The sequence below is a fragment of the Bombyx mandarina genome, chromosome 18 (genome assembly GCF_030267445.1).
Source record: "Bombyx mandarina strain Sakado chromosome 18, ASM3026744v2".
Classification (NCBI taxonomy): Eukaryota; Metazoa; Arthropoda; class Insecta; order Lepidoptera; family Bombycidae; genus Bombyx; species Bombyx mandarina.
The window spans coordinates 9,483,724-9,505,989 of NC_143224.1; the positions used below are offsets into that span (position 1 = coordinate 9,483,724).

The 22,266-nt window shown below is 36.3% G+C and overlaps 1 protein-coding gene across 4 annotated transcripts in view; it reads right to left on the minus strand.

Moving 5' to 3' along the window:
- rsh (Rap GTPase activating protein radish) overlaps nucleotides 1-22,266 on the minus strand; it is a 319,148-nt gene that overhangs the window by 147,126 nt on the left and 149,756 nt on the right. For 2 of the 4 annotated variants that reach the window (XM_089734678.1, XM_089734680.1), the window contains exons 2-3: nucleotides 20,608-20,633; nucleotides 1,981-2,037 (exon numbers count right to left, since the gene is read on the minus strand). Coding sequence is in view for 2 of the 4 variants with exons in the window: in XM_089734680.1 (XP_089590806.1) it covers nucleotides 1,981-1,982 (2 nt within the window). In the remaining 2 variants the exon portion in view is untranslated. The remainder of the gene's footprint in view (nucleotides 1-1,980; nucleotides 2,038-20,607; nucleotides 20,634-22,266) is intronic. The other 2 variants (XM_089734679.1, XM_089734681.1) reach the window with 1 other exon arrangement.

The following is a 22,266-nucleotide window of genomic DNA, read 5'->3' on the forward strand; positions in this document are numbered from 1 at the left end:
ACGTAATATGCAACCTCCTGCATAATATGTGTGTCATGCACAGCCCAATACAGTTTATTTACATTTAAATAATAATAGATTGTCACGGTTACAAAACTTGGTTAATGCAAATAAAAGCATATACCTACAAAACTTGAATAAAAAGAATTTAAATTCCTGAGGTGTTGCAGACATTAAAATAATCATCGGGAACATGTTACATAATTATGATCATTTGGCCCCAAATTAGAATTCCCTATACAATTAGTCTTTTAAAAACAAAGCGGCCTCTCGAACCGATAAATTCTATCAAACGAAGTAGCCGTTCTCACTTTGTCTCCTTGGAAATTTGTAAGAGGAGAGTCCGAGAAAACACAATAATGCTTTGAGACACGTCTTATTTTTAGTACACACAAGAGTAGTACTGTCATTAATTTTAGTTCTTCCAAAGTACTTTGATGTGGAACGTGTTATTACTGTTCGCAAAAATCTGACGAGGTAACCATTTTTTTTTATTCTTCATGTGACGTCAGATATGTTATATGGTATACTGTATCACCGCTGTTGAAGTTTATTACATTTCTTTTTATTCCAGAGGCTCTATGAGTAATTAGTATTATTGAATTCGGGGAGCATGGGACTATATTAGCCGATTCGACCAATAGGGGTGATCTTAAGGTGCTCAATATCTTTGTAAATTATCTTTACAAATCAACCATGAACTGTATTACTTTCTTTCAACATATTGATAATATACTCTCTACCTTCTTGGTGTAGTGAATGTATTCGCGGATTAGTCCCTATTTTTCCTACATAAATCGTATCTTAAGTTACATCTGTAGAAGAAAAGTTTTTCTTTCTCGCAGTACTTACATACAGAATAGTGATGAGACCTAGTTTCTTTGCATTCGTATTTTTTATGAGCAGTCACTTAATCCCACATGCTTGTCAGCTCATGTGTAGCAGTGAAAAATTCGTTCCGTCTTAACAAGGAAGGAGAAGGCGATGGTGCGAAACATTTATCTATGTAAATCTATCGAATTAATTTGTTTATGTTTGTCGTCAATACATTTATCGTCTCGTATTGCTTAAGTGTCCAACTAAACAGACCATCCATAGCAACAATATTATATTTAGCTGGAGTGTTTCGAAACAATTTCTGCAAAATTATCTTGTACTCGAGCCCTTAGTTAGACCATTTAATTGCACGATCAAATAACCTTAATAGTTGTGCTGTAGTTATTGTTTGGTTCAAATCTCATCAAGTATGGCTTTTACAACGGTTTTGCACTAAACACCGTAATATTGAAGTTGATCAACTAGTGAAATTGTATACAAGTAATTAATTATGAATATCCTTTGTTTGTGAAGTGAAAGTGTACTCTTATTTGGTGTTTTCGAGCTTGTACGTGTATTGCATTAAGAAGTGAGTTAATATACCAATAAATATGTACATATTATTGTACCAGTATATATGTATATCTGTATATATTCTGAATTTTATATGAACTAGTTTTGTAATCTGTTTTTTTATTTTTGTTATATTTGTAAAAATCGTATTGCTCTACTAATATACGCATACCCATTTTTTACATCATATTCATGGTTCCGTATGAATTAATTTTATGTTAATCAATATAATATGTATTTATAATATATACATATGTACTTGAAAAACCCAATAATGTACCAAGCATGAACTCAATTTACGTAATTGTCGAAATTAGGCCTATTCTTGGCCTGTTTTTGGCCTATTCTTCAGGCAGATTACTATTTAGACAACAAAACATCATTTTAGCGAAGATGTGTTTTAAAAGCTAATTTGAAATATTAAGTATCATCAGTTTACTATGTTTAAATATAATGTGGAAACAAAGGCGTTGGAAATTCAAGCTACTATAGTTATCGTATGTATCGTTAGTTAAAATTGGAAAAAAAAAGTTTTTCAAAAAAATAAGTTTAAATATGAAAAATAAAAATATAATGGAAATGTATACTTACATTTTGTTCAAAAAATATCACCGTATTTCTTTATAAGCGTATTGTCTACAGCGGTATCTGTAACAAAGAAACAAAGTATTTATTTACGCAACTCAAAGGAAAGGCGACGGGTTAAAAATTCTAGAAACAATTTCTTCCGAGCTTCTATTTTCAGAAATTCAACAACGAATTCTTCAGGAAACTTAAGTTAATTTTCTTAAGTTGAAAAGTTAGAGTCGATGTTCCAGTGTAATATTACGCTCATTAACGTTTAGATTGATTAAAACATAATATGGTTCAATGACGTACAAGTACACAATACAAAATTTTAACACACAAAAGAGATTTCAACAAAATAAAATAAAAATATCATCAAACTAGCCGAGGTGAATTGAATTTGAATTATTAAGCTTATGATAAAAATTAGTGGTTTGAATTTGATAAAATTTAAATGATACCAAAGCACCAGCTTTCAAATAAGGAAGAATTATATCAAGAACTATCATCGTCATCAATTCACCTAGAAAAACCTTATTTCTTATACATAAAAAAAACCCAGTTGAATTGAGAGCTTCCTCTTTTTTTGAAGTAGGTTGAAAAGTAGTAGGAATGCGATTTATAACTTCAACTATATGACAATAAAATTTTTGAAAATACCAAGAAATATAGTATCTATTTCTTTGTAGACAATTTTCGCCTCTGTTTGATAATTGTAATCTAAATCTTGAGGTGTCAGTCATTATGGTCGAATTTAGAATTGTGCATTTTTTTTATTTGTTTAAATGGGTGAACTAGCTAACGGCCCCCATGGTGTTAAGTGGTTACCGGCACCCATAGAGATCTACAACGTGAATGCCGCTACCCACCTTGAGTAATTACTTTTACTACTGTACAAAACTGCCCCACCCTTCGAACCAAAACGCATTACTGCTTAACGGCAGAAATAGGCAGGGTGGTGGTACCTACCTGCGCGGACTCACAAGAGGTCCTACCACCAGTATTTAGAATTAGGAATATTAAGCTAACCCTATTACTTGAAATTGGAACGCTTCATTTTTCCGGTTTCAATAGTATCATCTTTCTCATCTGAATCCATGTCAGATATACTTTATAATGTGTACAGATCACCGGGATGAGAAATCAAAATGAGAATCGACGACTTATGGGTTTACTTCTCAGGAGACCGAAAGGCGAAAACCACCACCTTTCGTTGGTGATCCATAAAACTTTTGGGGGTAGCAATAAAACTCCAATACCATAAGTAAGTTCACCCTTTAACACCTTTCACTTCAACGTTTGCTATCAATAGAGATTGAGAATTTAACTTGTCTACTAAAATAATTAGCATCATTCTAACTTCTAACTATATTGAGACCTTAGAACTTATATCTCAAAGTGGCTGGCGCATTTACGTTGTAGATGTCTATGGGCTTCAGTAACCATTTAAAACTAGGTGTGTTGTAAGCTCGCCCACCTATCTAAGCAATAAAAAAAAATCACATTGTGATGTCTATGAAACCACTTAATATCAATAGGATTTAGCCTCGTTAGCCTATATAAAGAACTAATCACTAAACTCTAAAATTTTACTAGAATGGATAAGTGAGCGATATCGATTGATTTTAATTTGACGAAAAAAGTAATCGAACGTCGTTCAAATATTAATAAAATATTAGTCATGGTACTCAGAGCGCAGTTTAGTAATTCTTTCTTACTTGTACACACAATGTTCAATTGCTTGACCTACGCGAAATAGGCCACAGTGGCCGACCCACAATCAATACCATGTAACGGCAGCCTCCAATAATAGCAGACCACTTTAAATAAAATTGATGCTTGCTCTAACTATGTCACCTCGCATATATTTACAGGTCAGCTTAGCGCCAAATCGATATCGAAATTCAAATCCTACTACGATTTGAAAATGAAATTTCGCGCTCCATGAGATCACGTGATAGAAATCGAAAGATCTCGAATTTAGCGCGGAGACCTTCGATGCAAACATCGCAGATACAACGTTCGTCTTCATAATTTCCCGGCAAAGTTCATTTCGAGAGTACGCACAAATACCTCAGGAGCGTAATTACTTTTTCAAAGAAAACACAAGTTTGCTTTGAAAACTGATTTGGAGTTGCGAGACTCGGTCAGGTGCTCGGGTTGCCTTGTTCAAGGGAATTGTCCCGGCGCTGCTCAAGACGGTGTTGACTAACAAAGTAGACTGGTAGCCCTGTGCTAATTGTAGCCGCCCGAAGGCGAAATTATAAGACCTCTTCAAGATTACACGTTCGTCCTTTGTCGTTCGTTCTTTCGGAAATATTTCAAAAAATCTATATGACGGAAAGTCAATTTTCGTTTTAATTGGTTTGTCAGAAATTCTCGGCGAGTTCATAAGCGAGGGCCAAATTCAAATAAAGTTTTTCAAGTTATTCTCACTTCTTTCAGGAAAAAATAATAATTAAATTTCATGAGTTTCTTTTCTAAGAAAGCAATCAAGCAAGCGTTAAATGGAAGACACGACAAATGAACAACAACAACAACAACAAGGATTTAGAAGATGAAACTTTTCTATGAAGAAATTGTAATGAAGATTGAGGTCATGATAACGTTACGAAAATCCATTTTACTAGAAGATCGTTAAATTTCGTTTGTCTGGTTTTAAAAATGTACGTTGCGATGTATATTTAAATAAGAAGCCATTTTCACAGTATGGCTTGTTCGTTCTGGAGTGTATTTCGGAAAGAATGACAATTCATCTTGGAATTGACCATAGAAAAATACTAAAAGGTGATTGAGACCATACCAAAAATTTTACTGATGATTGGGCATAATGCCAGCAAGTTTTCTATCGCAAGCTGCCACTGCAAATGAGCAAACGTGGTACCTACCTCCTGGTAGGGCGTCGTGTTAGCCTGCGCGGGTAGGAGTCTAAAGACATCAGATTGTAAATAATAACTAATAACAACAATACCTGGGAACAAATCATGCACGATCATTCGAACCATATTAGCATTCACTGTGTTATGGGTACTACCGACATTATATACGTTTAAATATATACATAACTATGTATAGATAATGAATGAGTTTTGAGACAGAAATTCGAAGTCTGAATGGTATTTTATAAAGGGCACCCGATTTTCCAAACCCCTTCAACAGGCAGAAAGGTAATACCAGCTCGTCTTGGCTTAATTATTCATATCTCTGTTATGTAAATGTTTTCATATTGTAGGTACACATGTAATAATATAACGGAAAAGAAATTCAGTGTTCCAGCTAAGAGTAAGTCTTTTAGTAAGAGTTGAAGTGAAATCTAATTGAAACGCAAAGATTTATTTGTACCCCTCCCCCCCCCTCGACTCCGTAAGATTTTTCGCGCCAGATGATTTCTGCTTTGTTTCACATGTCTGGTTTCACGGAGCCGCTTCTTGTTTGAAGGTTGGGGCAGCCGTTGTAACTATAATTAAATAAATAAATAAATAAATATTAACGATCACGCCACGTTAACTGGTCCCGTGATAAGTTCGTAAAGAACTTGTGTTACAGGTACCAAATAACGGAAATAAATGTAAGATTTTTATTATACACATACATATATTTAATATACATCCATAACCCTGGAAAAGACATTTATATTTATCATACAAATATCTTCCCTTGGCGGGATTTGAACCCGCGACCCCCTTATGCAGTGACCATGTCACTTACCACTACACCAGACGGCCGTATAATTGAGACCTTAGAACTTATATCTCAAAGTGGGTGGCGCATTTACGTTGTGGATGTAACCACTTAACACCAGGTGGGCTGTGATCTCGTCCACCTATCTAACCAATAAAAAAATATATATATTCGATCGTGATTACGAATTGTGAAATTTATTAAAGTCAGTTGAGTTAAGTGTCGACCTTGTTTCGTTTCCACTTTACCGTTTCGAGAACGAATGAAAATGAGATCGGTCAAGTCAGTTAACATAATTCAATATTGTTTTCATTTCAATTTCAAGGATCGTTCTGGTTCTGAAGCTTTATTAAAACCTGGTCGAATTCGGTCTCTGTGTTTATTTTTTGTTTAATTTATAATCGAATTGATGGCTATTTGAGCTGACACGTTACCGGAATGCATGGATATGAGGTTGAAGTCTCAGTAACGGTTGACCCACCGTTCAAACCCGAACGAATTACTGCTTAGTCGCAAAAAATACGCGGAGCAGTGATATCTATACTGGCGACTTTATCGTTTGCCATACCAATTAATAGTGCTTATGAAAATTTAAAAGATTTTTTATTTTCATTATACTATTTTATTTATTTATTTTTTATTGCCGTTGTAGGCAGACGAGAATACCAGGACGAAGCCCACCTGATGGTGAGTGGTTACCGTCGCAAATGAACTTCAGCAATGCCAGAGACAGAGCCAAACTGGCCCAGTTCTATTCTCCATACGAGCGATACTTGAGTCTCCTTAAAACTACGGATGATTCTATCGGTGATCAACAATTTTCTTCAGAAGAAACAAGACAAAAGATTATAAAGATATTCTAAATTGTTATTAGCTACATATAAAACATACTTTATTCACCGAATAACGATCTATTATCACGGTACAGTTGACAGAAGTAACGAGATGTTAATGTCGGTGTTTCAATGTACCTATTTTGTTACTTAGAAATTATATTAGGTATTTATTTGTGAGCTGATAAATTGTTATTTATGACTAGTTGTAGGGCGTATCGAATAGATTTGTAATGTATTTAGATAATGTATGTAATGTAAAGTGTTGTTAATGTATGTACGATTCTAATGTATTTAGGAATCCAAAATCAATGAAAACTGTGTGCTCTTTTTATTTATACATAAACAAACCAGCTAGATTTATGACACGAGATTTATTCCTATAATAAATCCAATGAAGTCGTCGTGGCTTAAAGGATAAGAATAATACCGTGTAATAAAAATCAAACCCGCAAAATTATAATTTGCGTAATTACTGGTGGTAGGACCTCTTGTGAGTCCGCGCAGGTAGGTACCACCACCCTGCCTATTTCTGCCGTGAAGCAGTAATGCGTTTCGGTTTGAAGGGTGGGGCAGCCCTTGTAACTTTACTGAGACCTTAGAACTCATATCTCAAGGTAGGTGGTGGCATTTACGTTGTAGATGTCTATGGGCTCCGGTAACCACTGAACACCAGGTGGGCTGTGAGATCGTCTACCTATCTATGCAATAAAAAAAATTAAAAAAGTTTCAGTGGATCGGTTGGATCCGTAAGGCCGTGTCAACGTGTCAAGGGTGGGGCAGCCGTTGTAACTATACTTGAGACCTTAGAACTTGTATCTCAAGGTGGGTGGCGCATTTACATCTTAGTTGTCAATGGGCTCCAGTAACCACTTCACACCACCCATCTAAGCAATAAAAAAAAAAGAATACAAAATCACTTTATTTTGTCTAATGGAGTTTTTAAATTTCGCAGAAATGTAATCGTGTGTGCAGAGAGCTGGTCAAATAGTGCCACGATTCATTCTGTAACAAAATTAGAACAGTGTGGTGGAGTAAGTCTCATCCGGCGTTCTGTGACACCTCGCTTCGTCGTCTGAACAATTGAAATAGGCTTTCCAATTTCCTGCAAATTCAGTCGCCGGAAATAAAAGCTTTTAACATTTATTTTTAGAGCTCCCGCACCGTGTACGTCTCGATAACTCATGAGCTTGACCTTAATTATTTGAATTTTAATCGGGTTCGAACGCTCAAGTGGTCCGAAGATTTGTGAATTTTTTCGTATAATTAATTGGTTTCGAAATTAATGTCTGACGATAAAATTACATACCTATCATCCAAACTGTACTATAAATTTTAAAATTTTCTAATAGGGTCTGTTATAGTGAAATAACCTATCTTCTATCTTCTATATATATAAAAATGAATTGCTGTTCGTTAATCTCGCTAAAACTTGAGAACGGCTGGACCGATTTGGCTAATTTTGGTATTGAATTATTTGTGGAAGTCCTGAGAAGGTTTAAAAGGTAGATTAAATATGAAAATGCTCGGAATTAAATAAAAATATTAATTTTGTTTTTCCTTTGATGTATCCCCCGTTGGACGGCTTCCTTTTGTTTGTTTTAAGTTTATTTTATGCAAAAGTTTAGGTCTTTTATTTATTGATTGAGGCACTACGAAGTCAGCTAGTAATGTATAAAATTCAATTCATGAAAATATCGTATATTTCAATATCAATATAGATTTTTTATAGTTTTTCAATTTAGATTATGTTTTATCCGCATAGTTTATGAATTCAAAAATGAATACTGGTGGATTATTCAATAGAAAAAAATATATATACAATGCCGCTTATAGCTTGAAAAGCTCTGGTCTACTTATAATTACTACAACTAAGAAACGGTGTCAAGGTGACGATGTTCCAGTTAAGAGAAAAATTATATATAAATTTATGCTTTACTTTATTTTATCTTACTATTAGAAAGTCTACGTTAAAAAATTGAGGCTTTGTTTGTTTTTTTACGCAGTAACGTTGTGTAAGCATTATCATTTTAAAATGATGTCGTTTTAAACAGTCATCCAGCTTTCCTTGAAAAGGAAAAAGCTGAAGAATTAATAAATACATTTACTGTGTTTCTGCTTTTAAACTGTTTTTTTTTTTGGTCAGGAGGAAATCGCCGGACTTCCGCCCCCCACTGGAGATGGAGAGCGGGGCATGCCAGAGTCGAACTGACTAAAACCTCCTGTCGCTCAACAACCAACAACCAAACCTCGCATGAGACAGAACTCATGAAAAGGCAAAGGGGGGAAAGTGAAGCGTTTAGTGCGGAGCACATCTCTCCCATCACCCTCCCCCTCGGGACACCGGACCGGCGGTCGTCGGCGCCACGACCACCAGCCCTCTCGGTCGGCAGGCTATCCGAAGCTCGCCTAGATGGCGCCAGTTAGAGTGAGCTATCCTATGGAAAATCCCGCTGGACCAGAACCAGCGTGGGTAGAGGATAGCCGGCCTTTCATCACCGGGATGCTCTTGCGTAAAACGCGTGCAGAGCAGCTTGCACGTCGTCTTTTTAGGCCCCCCTCGCCGGTCCCCAAACCGACATGTGAGGGGGACCCAAAACGCTTAGACTAACGCCAGGGCTTGGGCGACATCCACCTCCCTGGCCCCCGCTCGACGACGACGGGATTGTGCGTCTCTCACGCGCCCCGCCGTCTCCTTCTGCAAGTTGGTGGCACTCTGCCATCGGCTCGGCTGTGATCCGGTGCAGGAACTCACCGAAACAACCATGCCCAGTGAGCACCTGCGTGAGCCGGAAAGTGAGGCGTCCTCTGTCACGATTCACCCAATCCACAAGGACCGGGCGAATCGCCTCGACGGTCCTACGACCAGCCGAAGGATCAGCCAGCTGTCTGGACCATGACTCCAGGCTGTTTTTAAACTACATTAAGTTATGTTATAAAACCAACTTTATGTTCAATTTTGAATTTGAATATTAAAAACATTTATTATGAAATCTCATTTGTATCTCATCAAAAACTATAAAACAATTTAATAGTCTCAAAAGCTTTAATCTCCTCAAAAGTCTGAATGTTCTTAAATAATAAACTAAAACAAAAATTTCAATGTGTAATATCTTAAGCCTAGTTAATATCAATTATTTTAAAATCATAAATCACAAAGCTCCATATTATATTCCCATATTTCAAGTTATTTTTGTTTTGATACGACATTATAAGACATTTATATTTTAGTAAAACTAATTAAATGGCATTTTTGTAGGACAATTTTCAATTTTGTTTTATACAAACCTTTCGAGGCACTCATAAATTACGACTTTCATTTAAGTGAGCATTCATATTATTCAAGTTTCTTTTTAATAGAATCGTATTTTACTGATTGTACTAATTGAATCCTTTTAAAGGGTACAAGCCGGTGATTGTTATACAAATTGAAACACGAAATGTCTTTTATTGCGGTTAAAAGGTTTCTAATGTTTTTTTTTTCTGTCCGTTTCTATGCTAACTTTAAAGTACCTATCGTTACTAGCACTTTCCTTGTATTAGATTAGCCACTTATATAAGTAAGTTTTAAGAAATCGTAGTTAAATTTGGAATCGGGGAAGAGGTGAATGAATATTTGAGGTGGGCAGATGATCTAACAGTTTACCTTAAGTACAATATGTATATAGACACCCGCCTATGGATCAAATCGCTCTTAGTTTGATTGTATTAGTCTTACCCTTCAAACTCAAACATATGACTACTTTCATCAGTAATAGGTAGCAGTACCCGTGCGGGCTCACAATACACTACCGACTTTTATTATAATAAAAACTCATTGGTGGTAGGACCTCTTATGAGTCCGCACGGATAGGTACCACCACCCCGCCTATTTCTGCCGTGAAGCAGTAATGCGTTTCGGCTTGAAGGGTGGGGCAGCTGTTGTAACTATACTGAGACCTTAGAACTTATATCTCAAGGTGGGTGGCGCATTTACGTTGTAAATGTCTAAGGGCTCCAGTAACCACTTAACGCCAGGTGGGCTGTGAGCTCGCCCACACATCAAAGCAATAAAAAAATAATATAGAAATTGTTCATGTCAGCAATGTATATATAACAAGACTTTTTAACAACGCAAAACCTAAAATTTGCTGATAAAAAAGTAACGCATCAAGCTTAATTTACGCAAATAAAACTCGTTAAATTAAGCACGTCAATGCTAATTAGGGCTCCACTCAAGAGAAACTTGAACCTTTGCACAATTATCGCACAACATTCCAGCGGCTCTCAACCGAACTTCGTCTTGTTAGGAACGAGGTCGCGTTAAGTTTTGAAGGTGAAGCCCTCGGCATGAATATAGAAAAAAGCTGACACAACGATGTGTCATCCGGAGACATTTTTTGGACGAAACAAATTCAAAGGAAAATAATATAATGTAGAAAGTTTCCAGGCATAACGTATCGTGTAAATAACAAAGTTTTTGTCATATATTATTGGATTAATGTATTCTTGTTTTTTATGCTTTTTATGTGGGAGTCGAGTGAAGATGGGTGACGATTCTCAGTGTGACAGGTCCAAAATCACTCAGAGAAGGTCTGAAAGAAGATTATATATATACAATCTAAAATGCTTATATATAGACACTTATTTATCTAGATTTTAGTGAAAAAAATATCTTGAAGTTACTTGTAACAGTGAACAAGTATTTTTAAATAATCATGATAATTCTGTTTATTATATGTATATATTTTCTATAATAATGTATTGTATATGGTACACCGTAACATACCTGCTATATTTTTTATATTTTATAGAATTTCTGTAAATTAAACGGTTGTCTGGAAGAGATCGCTTTTACCGATAAGACTGCCTATTGTACATATGTGCTTTTTGACTGTTTTTGTTTTTGAATGTAAATTGTGTTGGTGTGCAATAAAGTGTATTCTCTCTCTCTCTCTAATTCTGATGGTACAGTTCACGACACCTAATTTAATTAGCGTCTGGGATCAACTATGTGACACTTTGAGACGACTTTGTTGACATGTTGGCAATTATCCCAACATCAAATGAATTCCATTATAAACGAGACAAAATTCAATTTAGTGCCTATCCGACTATATTAAATTTGCTTGTACAAGTACTTTGATAAAATATCTTTGTATGAGCTTGAATCTTGTATTCGAGATCTTCTAAAAATCACGTTGTTTTTTGAAATGATGACGTCATCTACTAAGATTACGTATGACATTAATGGTTTACGTAATGTGTTAGATTTTGACGTCAGCTTTGTATTTATGTATTACCGTTAAAAATTTTAAACTAAATTTAGCATTAGCGACAGGTTTTTTTTTTCGCTGCTTTGACGCAATTAAAATGGTAATTCATTAAAAATATTACATAAATAGCATTTAATTTGAATTAAAAGAGATATAGCTGCAGCATGAACCTTAATTATTTGTCGATAATGTTCATTTACACATTTCGAACTGGTGGTAGGACCTCTTGTGAGTCCGCACGGGTAGGTACCACCACCCTACCTATTTCTACCGTGAAGCAGTAATGCGTTTCGGTTTGAAGGGTGGGGCAGTCGTTGTAACTATGATGAGACCTTAGAACTTATATCTCAAGGTGGGTGGCGCATTTACGTAGTAGATGTCTGTGGGCTCCAGTAACCACTTAACACCAGGTGGGCTGTGAGCTCGTCCAACCAGATAAGCAATAAATAAAAAAACCTGTCTCACGCCAATGTTATAATATGACGGGAATATTCTCTCTCATATTAGATGGATATTTGTGTGTTCGTGTAAAGTTGAGTAGGCCGTGAATGCCTCGAGCGAAACTCACCCAGCTAGCTAATGTGTAACGGGAGAATCGATAACTTATATACATATTTACGGTCGGGCTGTTTATCAAAATAATAGCCTGTGAGTGCCAAGAGATGTTTAAAGTAAATTTATGTTAAGGATACATAAATAATCTTATTTGTTTTCAAGATTTCTTATGAATGTGTATTTTGCTTCAGGAAAACATATGTGGTACTGTCGTTATTAAAGTAACAACGGTAAAAAAAGTCGTGGTAAGGTGAGGTTTCAGGAATGGCCTGTTAGTTTTGTTAGTTTTGAGAGTATTATGAAAATAAAGAAAACTAAATAAAATAAAATGTTATATTTAGTCGTTTTGGTATTTGAAAAACCAAATATTCAGTGTGAATACATACTATATATTATTTATATTACCATGTAACTCATAGAACCAAAGCCGGATGATGTAAAAGAGACACCAAAAATTTAGAAACAGAAATATTTCGTCCCTAAAGTACATTGCTATAACTCAAGGGTGGCTGACGTCAGGTATGCCGCCGGTCGTAAAACTCATGCCAAATCCCTATACAGCTTGATAAGAGGACATGTTGCGCTGACCCCAATTAAGCACAGAGGCAAGACGAAGAAGCCTCATGGTATATTGAAGTTTCTTTATCTTTGATAATCATTTATATTCAGTTTTAGAAAAAGTTTAAAAATTATTCGTTTGCATTCCTAAGACTAATGTAAGACTAAAATATATTTCCAATACGTGTGGACTCTGGACATCAAGGGATTAAAATTTAATTGACGGTAGGAGTGATATGCTTGGCGTTGCGACGTCGCAGCAAGCGATTGCGGTCAGGGCGGTTCGCGGGTACCGCACCGTCTCGTTCGAGGCTCCGTGTGTGCTCGTCGAGACGCCTCCCTGAGATCTGAGTGGATTACGCGTGATGATGCGATCTCCGCTTCAGGAGGGAGCTGCTTCCGGTCACGGCTAAAGTTTGAGCGCGGGGGCTCCAATCTCGGCGGGCCGTGCTCAAGGTGTGGTCTCGTCGCCTGGTGGACGCAGACCCCGCCTGCGGGTGACGGACCATCGTGGCGATCCGCCCGGTCCTCTGGGACTGGTTCAATTACGACCAAGAATTTGTCACCTTCCGGGCAACGCAGGTGCTCACACAGGGCGGAGATGTGCAGGTTTCGACCGCTACCTGCACCTCTTCGCCCGGAGGGAGCTGACGCAGAAGTGCCACCTATGCAGTGGTTGTGACGAGGACACGGAGTAGCACACGCACTTATACTGCACCGCTTTCGCAGAGCAGTGCCATGTTCTCGTCACGAAGATAGGACTTCTTAACCTGTCGCTGCTGACGGTCGTGGCTACGATGCTCGGGAGCGACGAGTTCTGGCACGCTCCATCCCTTGGGCTCGCGGTCCGCTCACAGCATCTGTACACCGTCCAGTCCCACATACCTCGCGCGCCTCCCAGGCGTGGGAACCTCGTAAGGGTTTCGGCCTACGTTCCAAAAAAAGCGATGAAAAGCTTATAAAAACTTAACTGAACTCAAAACTGTTTTAGTACAACACCTTCATATTATAGGGCTTAATTGAGAGATACAATAGAACTGAGACATAGAATTTTACAATTAATAGTTAGTCTTTTACGCACATTAACGTTCAAACTTTAAGGTTCTTGTGGTTAAAAGGGCCTGTTGAGCTGGTAACAATTTTTAAAAGTAAACAACAATAGGTAATACGATTTCTGCCTTTCGGTTTAAAGTTACAGCTGCCATAAAAAAAGTTGAGACTTTAACCTCATTTTTCAAAGCCGATAACGGTTCGATTCCATTCTCGCTTACAACCTATCATCCCTAACCTAATTATTATTAAAATTAATGTACTTAGCTCTTCATTCTATGTACAAATACGTTTAATATAACAAACACAGCAAGTACAACCTTTTCGGATGTATTTAGCACATCTTATGGACGACAGGCACAGTACAATACGGAAACCAACGCAAAAAAGAACTATTCTTAAATAAATAGATTTAAGTAATTTATTGTTTTGTTTTTATTGTTCGTTGTTTTTAGCGACTTCGAAGCGAAGGATCTGAATTCGAGCCCTATGCTTCTTTTGTTTGTTTCTGTGTTTATTTCTGTGTTAAAATTATGTCTAATGTAAAAAGAACTGTTTGTTATACCTTCAGAAGTGAAAATATTGTGATAACTATGACTATGACTGACAAGATTTTTCGCCTACTCGTCGGCACCGTTTATTTTAATTAAAAAAGTATAATGAAGCCGGAGGCAGTGTTGTTTTAAAAAAGTTGATGACTGCAGAGCTATTCGTCACGAGGCAATAACTCAGTTCAATGATAACATGTAATTTATGAATTAATTTAATTAACACTTTTTATTTTATTTACTAAAACAAAATTCACTGGTAGATACAAAAATCGCTTTATTCTGCATTCAATATTTAGAGCTTTACCTAAGCTGATAGCCTTGAGAGGCTATTACAGCGGAACCTTAACTAGTAGGTGAGCTCACGGGGCTCAAACCTGACGACGTTGCTAACACGAACCCTAGCAAGAGCCGTGTTTCGCAAAATCTACCACCGGATCGGAAACGCGACCCACTCGCAAAATTATAATTTGCGTAATTAGTGGTGGTAGGACCTCTTGTGAGTCCGCGCGGGTAGGTACCACCGCCCTGCCTATTTCTGCCGTGAAGCAGTAATGCGTTTCGGTTTGAAGGGTGGGGCAGCCGTTGTAACTATACTGAGATCTTAGAACTTATATCTCAAGGTGGGTGGCGCATTTACGTTATAGATGTCCATGGGCTCCAGTAACCACTTAACATCAGGTGGGCTGTGAGCTCGTCCACACATATAAGTAATAAAAAAAAAAATAAAAAAAAAAAAAAATCGAAGGCAAAATGTACAATGGCTGTTGGCGAACCAAGTTGCTACTGACAAAATTATTATTGTAGTGATGCTACAGAGAAACAAGATTCTTATTACGTAAAGGGTCATTTTGATTGCTTGATAAGTATCTAATACTTAATAGATTTGGAAGCTAATACATATTTTTCTATACATTTTAATTTTAGATCGGATAAGTTACGAAAAGGCCCCATGATTGAAATGGGAGTGCGCGGATCCATATAATTCTAATAACGTAATCCTAAGTACGTCTAAAAGAGTCCTGTGGATGACAACTTGATCGATGTTCACGTAACTACAATCATTCCTCGTGAACTGCTAAATAATCACAACATTATTATTTACTTCTTTCGACGACTCGATGTACAAGGAAAATTTCTAAAAACAATAACGCGATTGTACAGGCTTTTGAATCCTAATAACGACCTTTGTATACGTATGTAGTTCTTATGTAATAACAATGGTAGTATAACGTGACGCATCAAAAGTATGTATTTATTCTGTTTTAAGCTATTGCATAGATTTTATCGCGGGCTTTGAGCGCGGCGACTGAATCAAGAAATTCCGTAACGAAAATAACCTGACACCCCCACTACGCCTACTATGTAACTCGCGTTCAACACATTCACACGTTGCACTTGTGTAGTGTTTGTGAATAAGCGCGTGGCGTGACGTCACACTGCATGCGCATCATGAAAAGTCTGCCCATCTCTTTCTCGCGCGGTCTAGCTTATGAGTGTGAAGGGGACAGTTAATGTTTTGCTTTTATTAATGTTTACTATAGCGTGGTCTTGTTTTATTATTGTTCTAATATTAAATTATCATTGTTTAATTATAATTGCATAAGTTGATAAAAAATGCTATGCAATAGCTTTACCGCGGCAGTTCCCGAGTGCCACACGTTTGTTTTTTATTGTTGTAAATCTATATCGTTGCTAGACGACAAAGCGATTTATAAGCATCTGTCGCGTATGTCATTAATATATATATATATATTTTTTTGTTTTTTTTTTATTTAAACAATCACGCCATGTTAACTGGTCCCGTGATAAGTTCGTAAAGAACTTGTGTTACAGGTACCAGATAACGGAAATAAATGTAAGATTTTTATTATACACATACATATATTTAATATACATCCATATCCCTGGAAAATACATTTATATTTATCATACAAATATCTTCCCTTGGCGGGATTCGAACCCGCGACCCCCTAGTGTAGTGACCATGTCACTTACCTCTAAACCAGACGGACGTTAAATATTTTAAATATTGTAAACGTTATACGTAATGACGTACTTATATTACGTAATTATATTATATTGTAATACGTTAATATTGTAAAAAAAACGCTAACAGGCGAGTGTAATCGCAGAGATAAAGTGTAGTCGTTTTAAAACTTATAAATTATATGTATACTAGCGGACCCGACATATGTTGTTCTGTGAATACGTACACAAAGATTTATTCAAGTCGATCCAGCCGTTTAGTTGCGGTATAGATAAATAGCCTAGATACCGCCTACTGCGCCATCTGCTGGGCTGATTAGTGAATCTAAACCATCCAGGGCGCCAACCTAAACCAATACCTAAAGATAAACAAGACTTTTTGAAATAATTTTTCTTACATAAAAAATATACGACGATAAAGTTACATAAACTTTGTAATTACTTCGATATTAATCTAACCTACATTATTAAAACAGGCAACGATAGTGCGACTTCGAATTGAATACAGATTGGTATTGTAATTAGGGTCATGAGACCGACGAAGTGCCAAATTGATATTTCAGCTCAAGTCGTATCCTCATATTTGAGAGTCATCATTACTATTTTCATCCTCTTACATGTCTTATAATAAATCCTTAGAAATCGTTAGAAAATAGGTCATGCCACAACAATTCCGTTCGCTTAAGTTTCAATCGTCTCCAACACGAAAGGAGCTAAATTTGCGTCATTATTAAGTGATTAATCTTATGAACTTGGCAACTTTAAAATGAAAAACGCAACAAAAGCGACGTAATGTTTTTTTTTTTTGAGAATTAAATTTATTTTTTTACGTTAGCGTTAAACAGGGACTGCGCCAAATTATTAATATTTTTTTTTTTTAAATCTACCGGCGTGGCACATTAATTTAGAGAGTCCTTCGTGATTCTTTTGTCTTATTTACTTGTCAGTTAACCTATTTTTTATTAATTTCGCTTGATTGTATGTATCCATAGAATTTTGGAATGTGAATTTCATTGAATTGATATTAATAAAACGAAAGTGAAAATAATCTTAGTAATTTTAACTTATTTTTTGAATCTAGCAATGAACTATTTGTAAAGTTTCATATGAGAAATGGAATGACGGAGTAAATGAAAAAATAAAGCTTCCATTAAATTTAAAAGACTCTGTCGTAAGGACAATATCCGCTGTGGTTTTCGGAGTACCGAATAAAGAACAGCAATAATTATTCGGCATAAATTTAAAGCACTCTCGGAGGGAAACGTTTTGACATTAATTTTACGAGCATTTTGTACAAATATTTACGGGAACGAACCGGGATATTTTATTACTATACCAGTGACTTGCATCATTCTGTATTCATTGTGTTTGCGTAATGTACACATATGGTCCAATTTATTTCCTAGGTTTTATGAAATAAACTTTGATTAAAAATAAATAAGTATTGTGAATTAAAGCAGGCAACATAAGTTGTTTTTTTTTAAGATGGTAAGTACTCCTGAGCCTTTTCAGGCTTCAGTAGAACAGGTGGGAGAGCACAGTTAGGAGAAGTGGGATTTGCTAACTGTTATCTCCAAGCGCCGATATTCGAAGGAGATCTCACAGCCGAAGGACAACTGATTTGCATATGCATTTACTACCGGATCGGAATTGAGCAGATTCAGCGAGAAACTTCAACGGCCTTTTGAACTCTTCGAAGAGTATGAGTACAGTTATCAGAGTCCCTATGCTTTTTTAGAGCTACAAGCGTCTAACAAAAACTTAGTCGGTCGGATAGGTCCGTAAGGACCGTGTCTAGGGCGTCAACGGTGACTGGCTCTTTCGTGATCCAGATCGGGGCTGTAATTTCCTGTGGTCACTATAAGAAGGTTATTGTGTCGCATTGTCTTATCAAAGTAGCGTTCCAATGCTCACTTAAGACGTTTTTCGATGGTTTTCAGTCGCAGATCGTTATGAAGATAAAATGTAAATGGCATAGTATTTGAAACAAACGAAAGAATCAGCTATTGAGCAGGTAAATTTTCATAATAAGGTTAAAAAAGTTAAATTTAGATTTCTATTGATAGTAATAAGAATAATATCGTAGTTTTTTATAGAGTTTCGTTGAAAACTACTAAATATTAAGATTTGAAAAGCCGGAAGTTTAAAAAAACAATTATTAATTCAAGATTTGATCGTAATATTAATTTCGATTCCAACAAGACTATAAGAATAATACAAATACAGTGACGTAAGTTTGTCCTAAGTTAACAAAAACACCCTTTGCTAATCCTTGTTTACTTTCAATTGGACATCTAATGGGTTTCAAACACACAACGTATTGAGGCACTTAGACCTCATTCAAAGTAATTTACCGAGCTTCCTCTGCATAGAGAATCTTTAATATGTTGGCTTTTAGTCGAATGCTTATCGAAGATTATACTAAATGGGAACTAGATTTCTTGATTAAACAATCATAATAGCATAAACTATTGCAAGTTCGAGAAGAATCAAAAGCGGATTGTCTCCCAAAAATTTCACTTTCTTTATTACATGAAATATTGAATGAAGTAAGAGCTACTAAGAAGCGAAAAGCATGATAATAAAATATTTAAATGATTCTTAAAGGCATGTACAGCTAGTCACAATATTAATGGCGAAAAAATGACAGCGGTTTTCAACGACACAATCACTCAACATGAGACGGGCTGTGGACTTGTTTTGTCGTCTTAGTATTTTTGTTTATGATATGCCCAATGCCAATAAAAATGTACATTACCATATGTGTTTAATAATTACGAAAGTGCGCGAGCAACAAGTGACATTGTAAATCAACACACCTAATAATTCAAATGTCGAGTTGCATGACTTTCATTTGGAAGCCAATTTGTTTTAGCCACCTGAGCCTCACGTAAGTATAAATGTACATTTGTTGGGAGTCAGTTTTACTGGTGGAAAGATATACTGTGAGCCCGTAATTGGGTGTGTCACAATCTTGAAAACAATCTTACGCAAAGCGGTCATGTTTCAAGAGTGAGACAGCAATACTTGTAATTTGTTTTGTGCATCAATAAAGGAAAAAAACTATTACGTTATATTTACGTATTGAGATTTTTGCTCTGTCACTCAGTTGTCCTGTTGCCTTATACTAGGGCTCATCAATTAATCGGCACATCCAGAGAAACAAAAAGCTTGTGTCTACGACTCTGTACATTATTTTAATGGGTATCGTTTAAATAACATACAAATCTATGAGTGGATCTATTGTCGATTCGGTGACGTCACTTTCAGCCTGCATATTTCACTCGTCGAAGTAAAAATGTGATAGGACTTCTACCTCATCTGAAGATAGTTAAAAATTAGATGCATTTATTTAAGGTCAATGGGTCAACGCTATCAAAGCTATTATTTGTTTAATCTCTCAACATGTTTTACGCTACATTTTTATGATACATTTAAATTCGTTATGTTGGAGACAAACGTCTCTAGACAAACGGTCTAAAATTTATTATGTGTAATGTGTAAGAGGTCTACTACATCACTTGCTAATGATGATTCTATTGAGACTCAACCTCAGATAGCTCGTGCTACCACTCAACATCATCATGTGCCTTCCATAATGGTAGTTTCATCACCTTGCTTACTATCTTTACACTCTTCATTTTTAACAATAAGTTGAATAAAACTCACATAACATTGTCGGTTCCTGTAGCATTTTTTTAAAACACATCACACATGTATACATCAATAACATAACCTAACATCAATGTAAGTTAGATTTCTATGTTGCTTTAAATATGTATCGCAGACGGTTTAATAGAACATATTATTTTTGTGTTCATTATTTTTCGTATAGAAACACTAAAAGTTTATTTTTGTAATCGCTGCTTATTTAACGACACTTTTTAGATATACTAGAAAATGTTGAATAGGTATAGCTCTAATAAAATGAAAACAATTGGAACGAGATTCTAAATTCAGAAACTGATATTATTTCTAGTTTTTTCCATCCAATATAGAAAGTACACAAAGGGACGAATGGTATTTAATTTTCGTTATCTTCAAAATACAAAGTGAAGGGTCGGAACATCAAATAAGTAAAAATGAACCTGAACATCGTCCTCGAAGGCTCAATAAGAGTGTAATATTTCTTGACTATTGTCGAAGATAAATGTTCAAAATGATTTATAACTAAACGCTTACCAATAATATTCTGATGGTGCTTATTTCTGAAACAAAGCAAGGATTTTATAAATTATTACACTAACTTTGATTAATGTTTCGTTTGAAAAATGATACGAAAATGGTTAGAAAATACAATAGTCGTGAAGCCATTCCACGCTTCTGTGGTACCTATTTGTTTGTATTTGAAATTAGTTTGTCGAATCAGTAAGCTTGACGAACTTTTTCTTTTTATTGCTTAGATGTGTGGACGAGCTCACAGCCCACTTGGTTTTAAGTGGTTACTGGAGCCCATAGACATTTACAACGTAAATGCGCCACCCACCTTGAGATATAAGTTCTAAGATCTCAGTATAGTTAGAACGGCTACCCCGTCCTTCAAACCGAAACGCATTACTGCTCCACGGCAGAAATAGGCAGGGTGGTGGTACCTACCCGTGTGGACTCATAAGAAATCCTACCACCAGCGTATTTATTTTTATTTATCTAGCTAGGTTAACCAGCTCACATCACGAGGTGAATGGCGCCCCTAACCTGGAGATTTGAGGCCGCAGTGTGATGACATTCTGTCCCAACATAAAGCTAGTCTGTGATCAAGCCACGTTTTTGCTCGGTCGCCTCTACAACATGATCTCCAAGCGAAAATTTATCAAGTAAATTTTCTCTTCGTAATAAGGTGACAATCTACAAAACTTGCATACGTATGATCATGACTTATGCAAGTGCAGAATTCGTTCAGGCGACCCGCAATCGTCACAAATACCTTCCATGTTATTCGATCCTCTTATTTGAGGATTGCCGTGGTACTTGAGCAGTCTAGATCTTCACGACAACATAAAATTAGAACGATTAGTAAGTATTTGAAAACAGCATCAGAATGTTTTTCCAAAAAAGCGGCGAGGCAAGATAACCTTCTTATCGTGGATGGGGTAACGCATAGGCACCGTCGACATGTCATATAGGGTATTCCTGATCCACCCTCGATTTTTTTAGGTATTCCACCACCGGTCAACTTTCTCGTAGAACTGATTGTCGTGCAACATAACCCATAGACAGATCCCTCTGATTTTCTTTTCAGTGGGTCGCGATTACGATGAGCAGACTCACGTCAGTCCCGTCAGGTGACGTTGCCTGACGGGACTGACGTGAGTCTGCTGACGTGAGAGCTGACGGTCCCGTCAGCTCTTTTACCAAATCCATGATACTTAGAATAGGCTCTCAAGGCTAGTTTTCGGTGATTAGCTAGGGAAAGTCAGGGTTGTGGTAATTACCCAAGCCCGCTTACAACACGCCCTGCCAGCAGTAAATTTTTGTTGACGATAGAGGTATGCTAGTTTAATTGTCAGAGAAAACGGATCGGCTATTACGACAGGCCTACTAGAAGGAATAGTGTTATACTATGACTAAAATATAGGCCAATAGCATACCACTAAGAATATATAGAAGCTTCTAATATTCCTTTTTATTCATATAATGATAATATTCAGTACATTTAAAATACATACATTTAAAATACAGTACATTTAAAATAGTTTACAAAGAGATAACCAAAGTTTAATACCTAAATTTGCAAATTAACACATACGATGAAAACTGACCCTTAAAGTCGACCTTGCCTTTAGCTAAGTTATATACCTAAATACGTATGTATTTATGTTTTGATAGAATAAGTACGTTTTA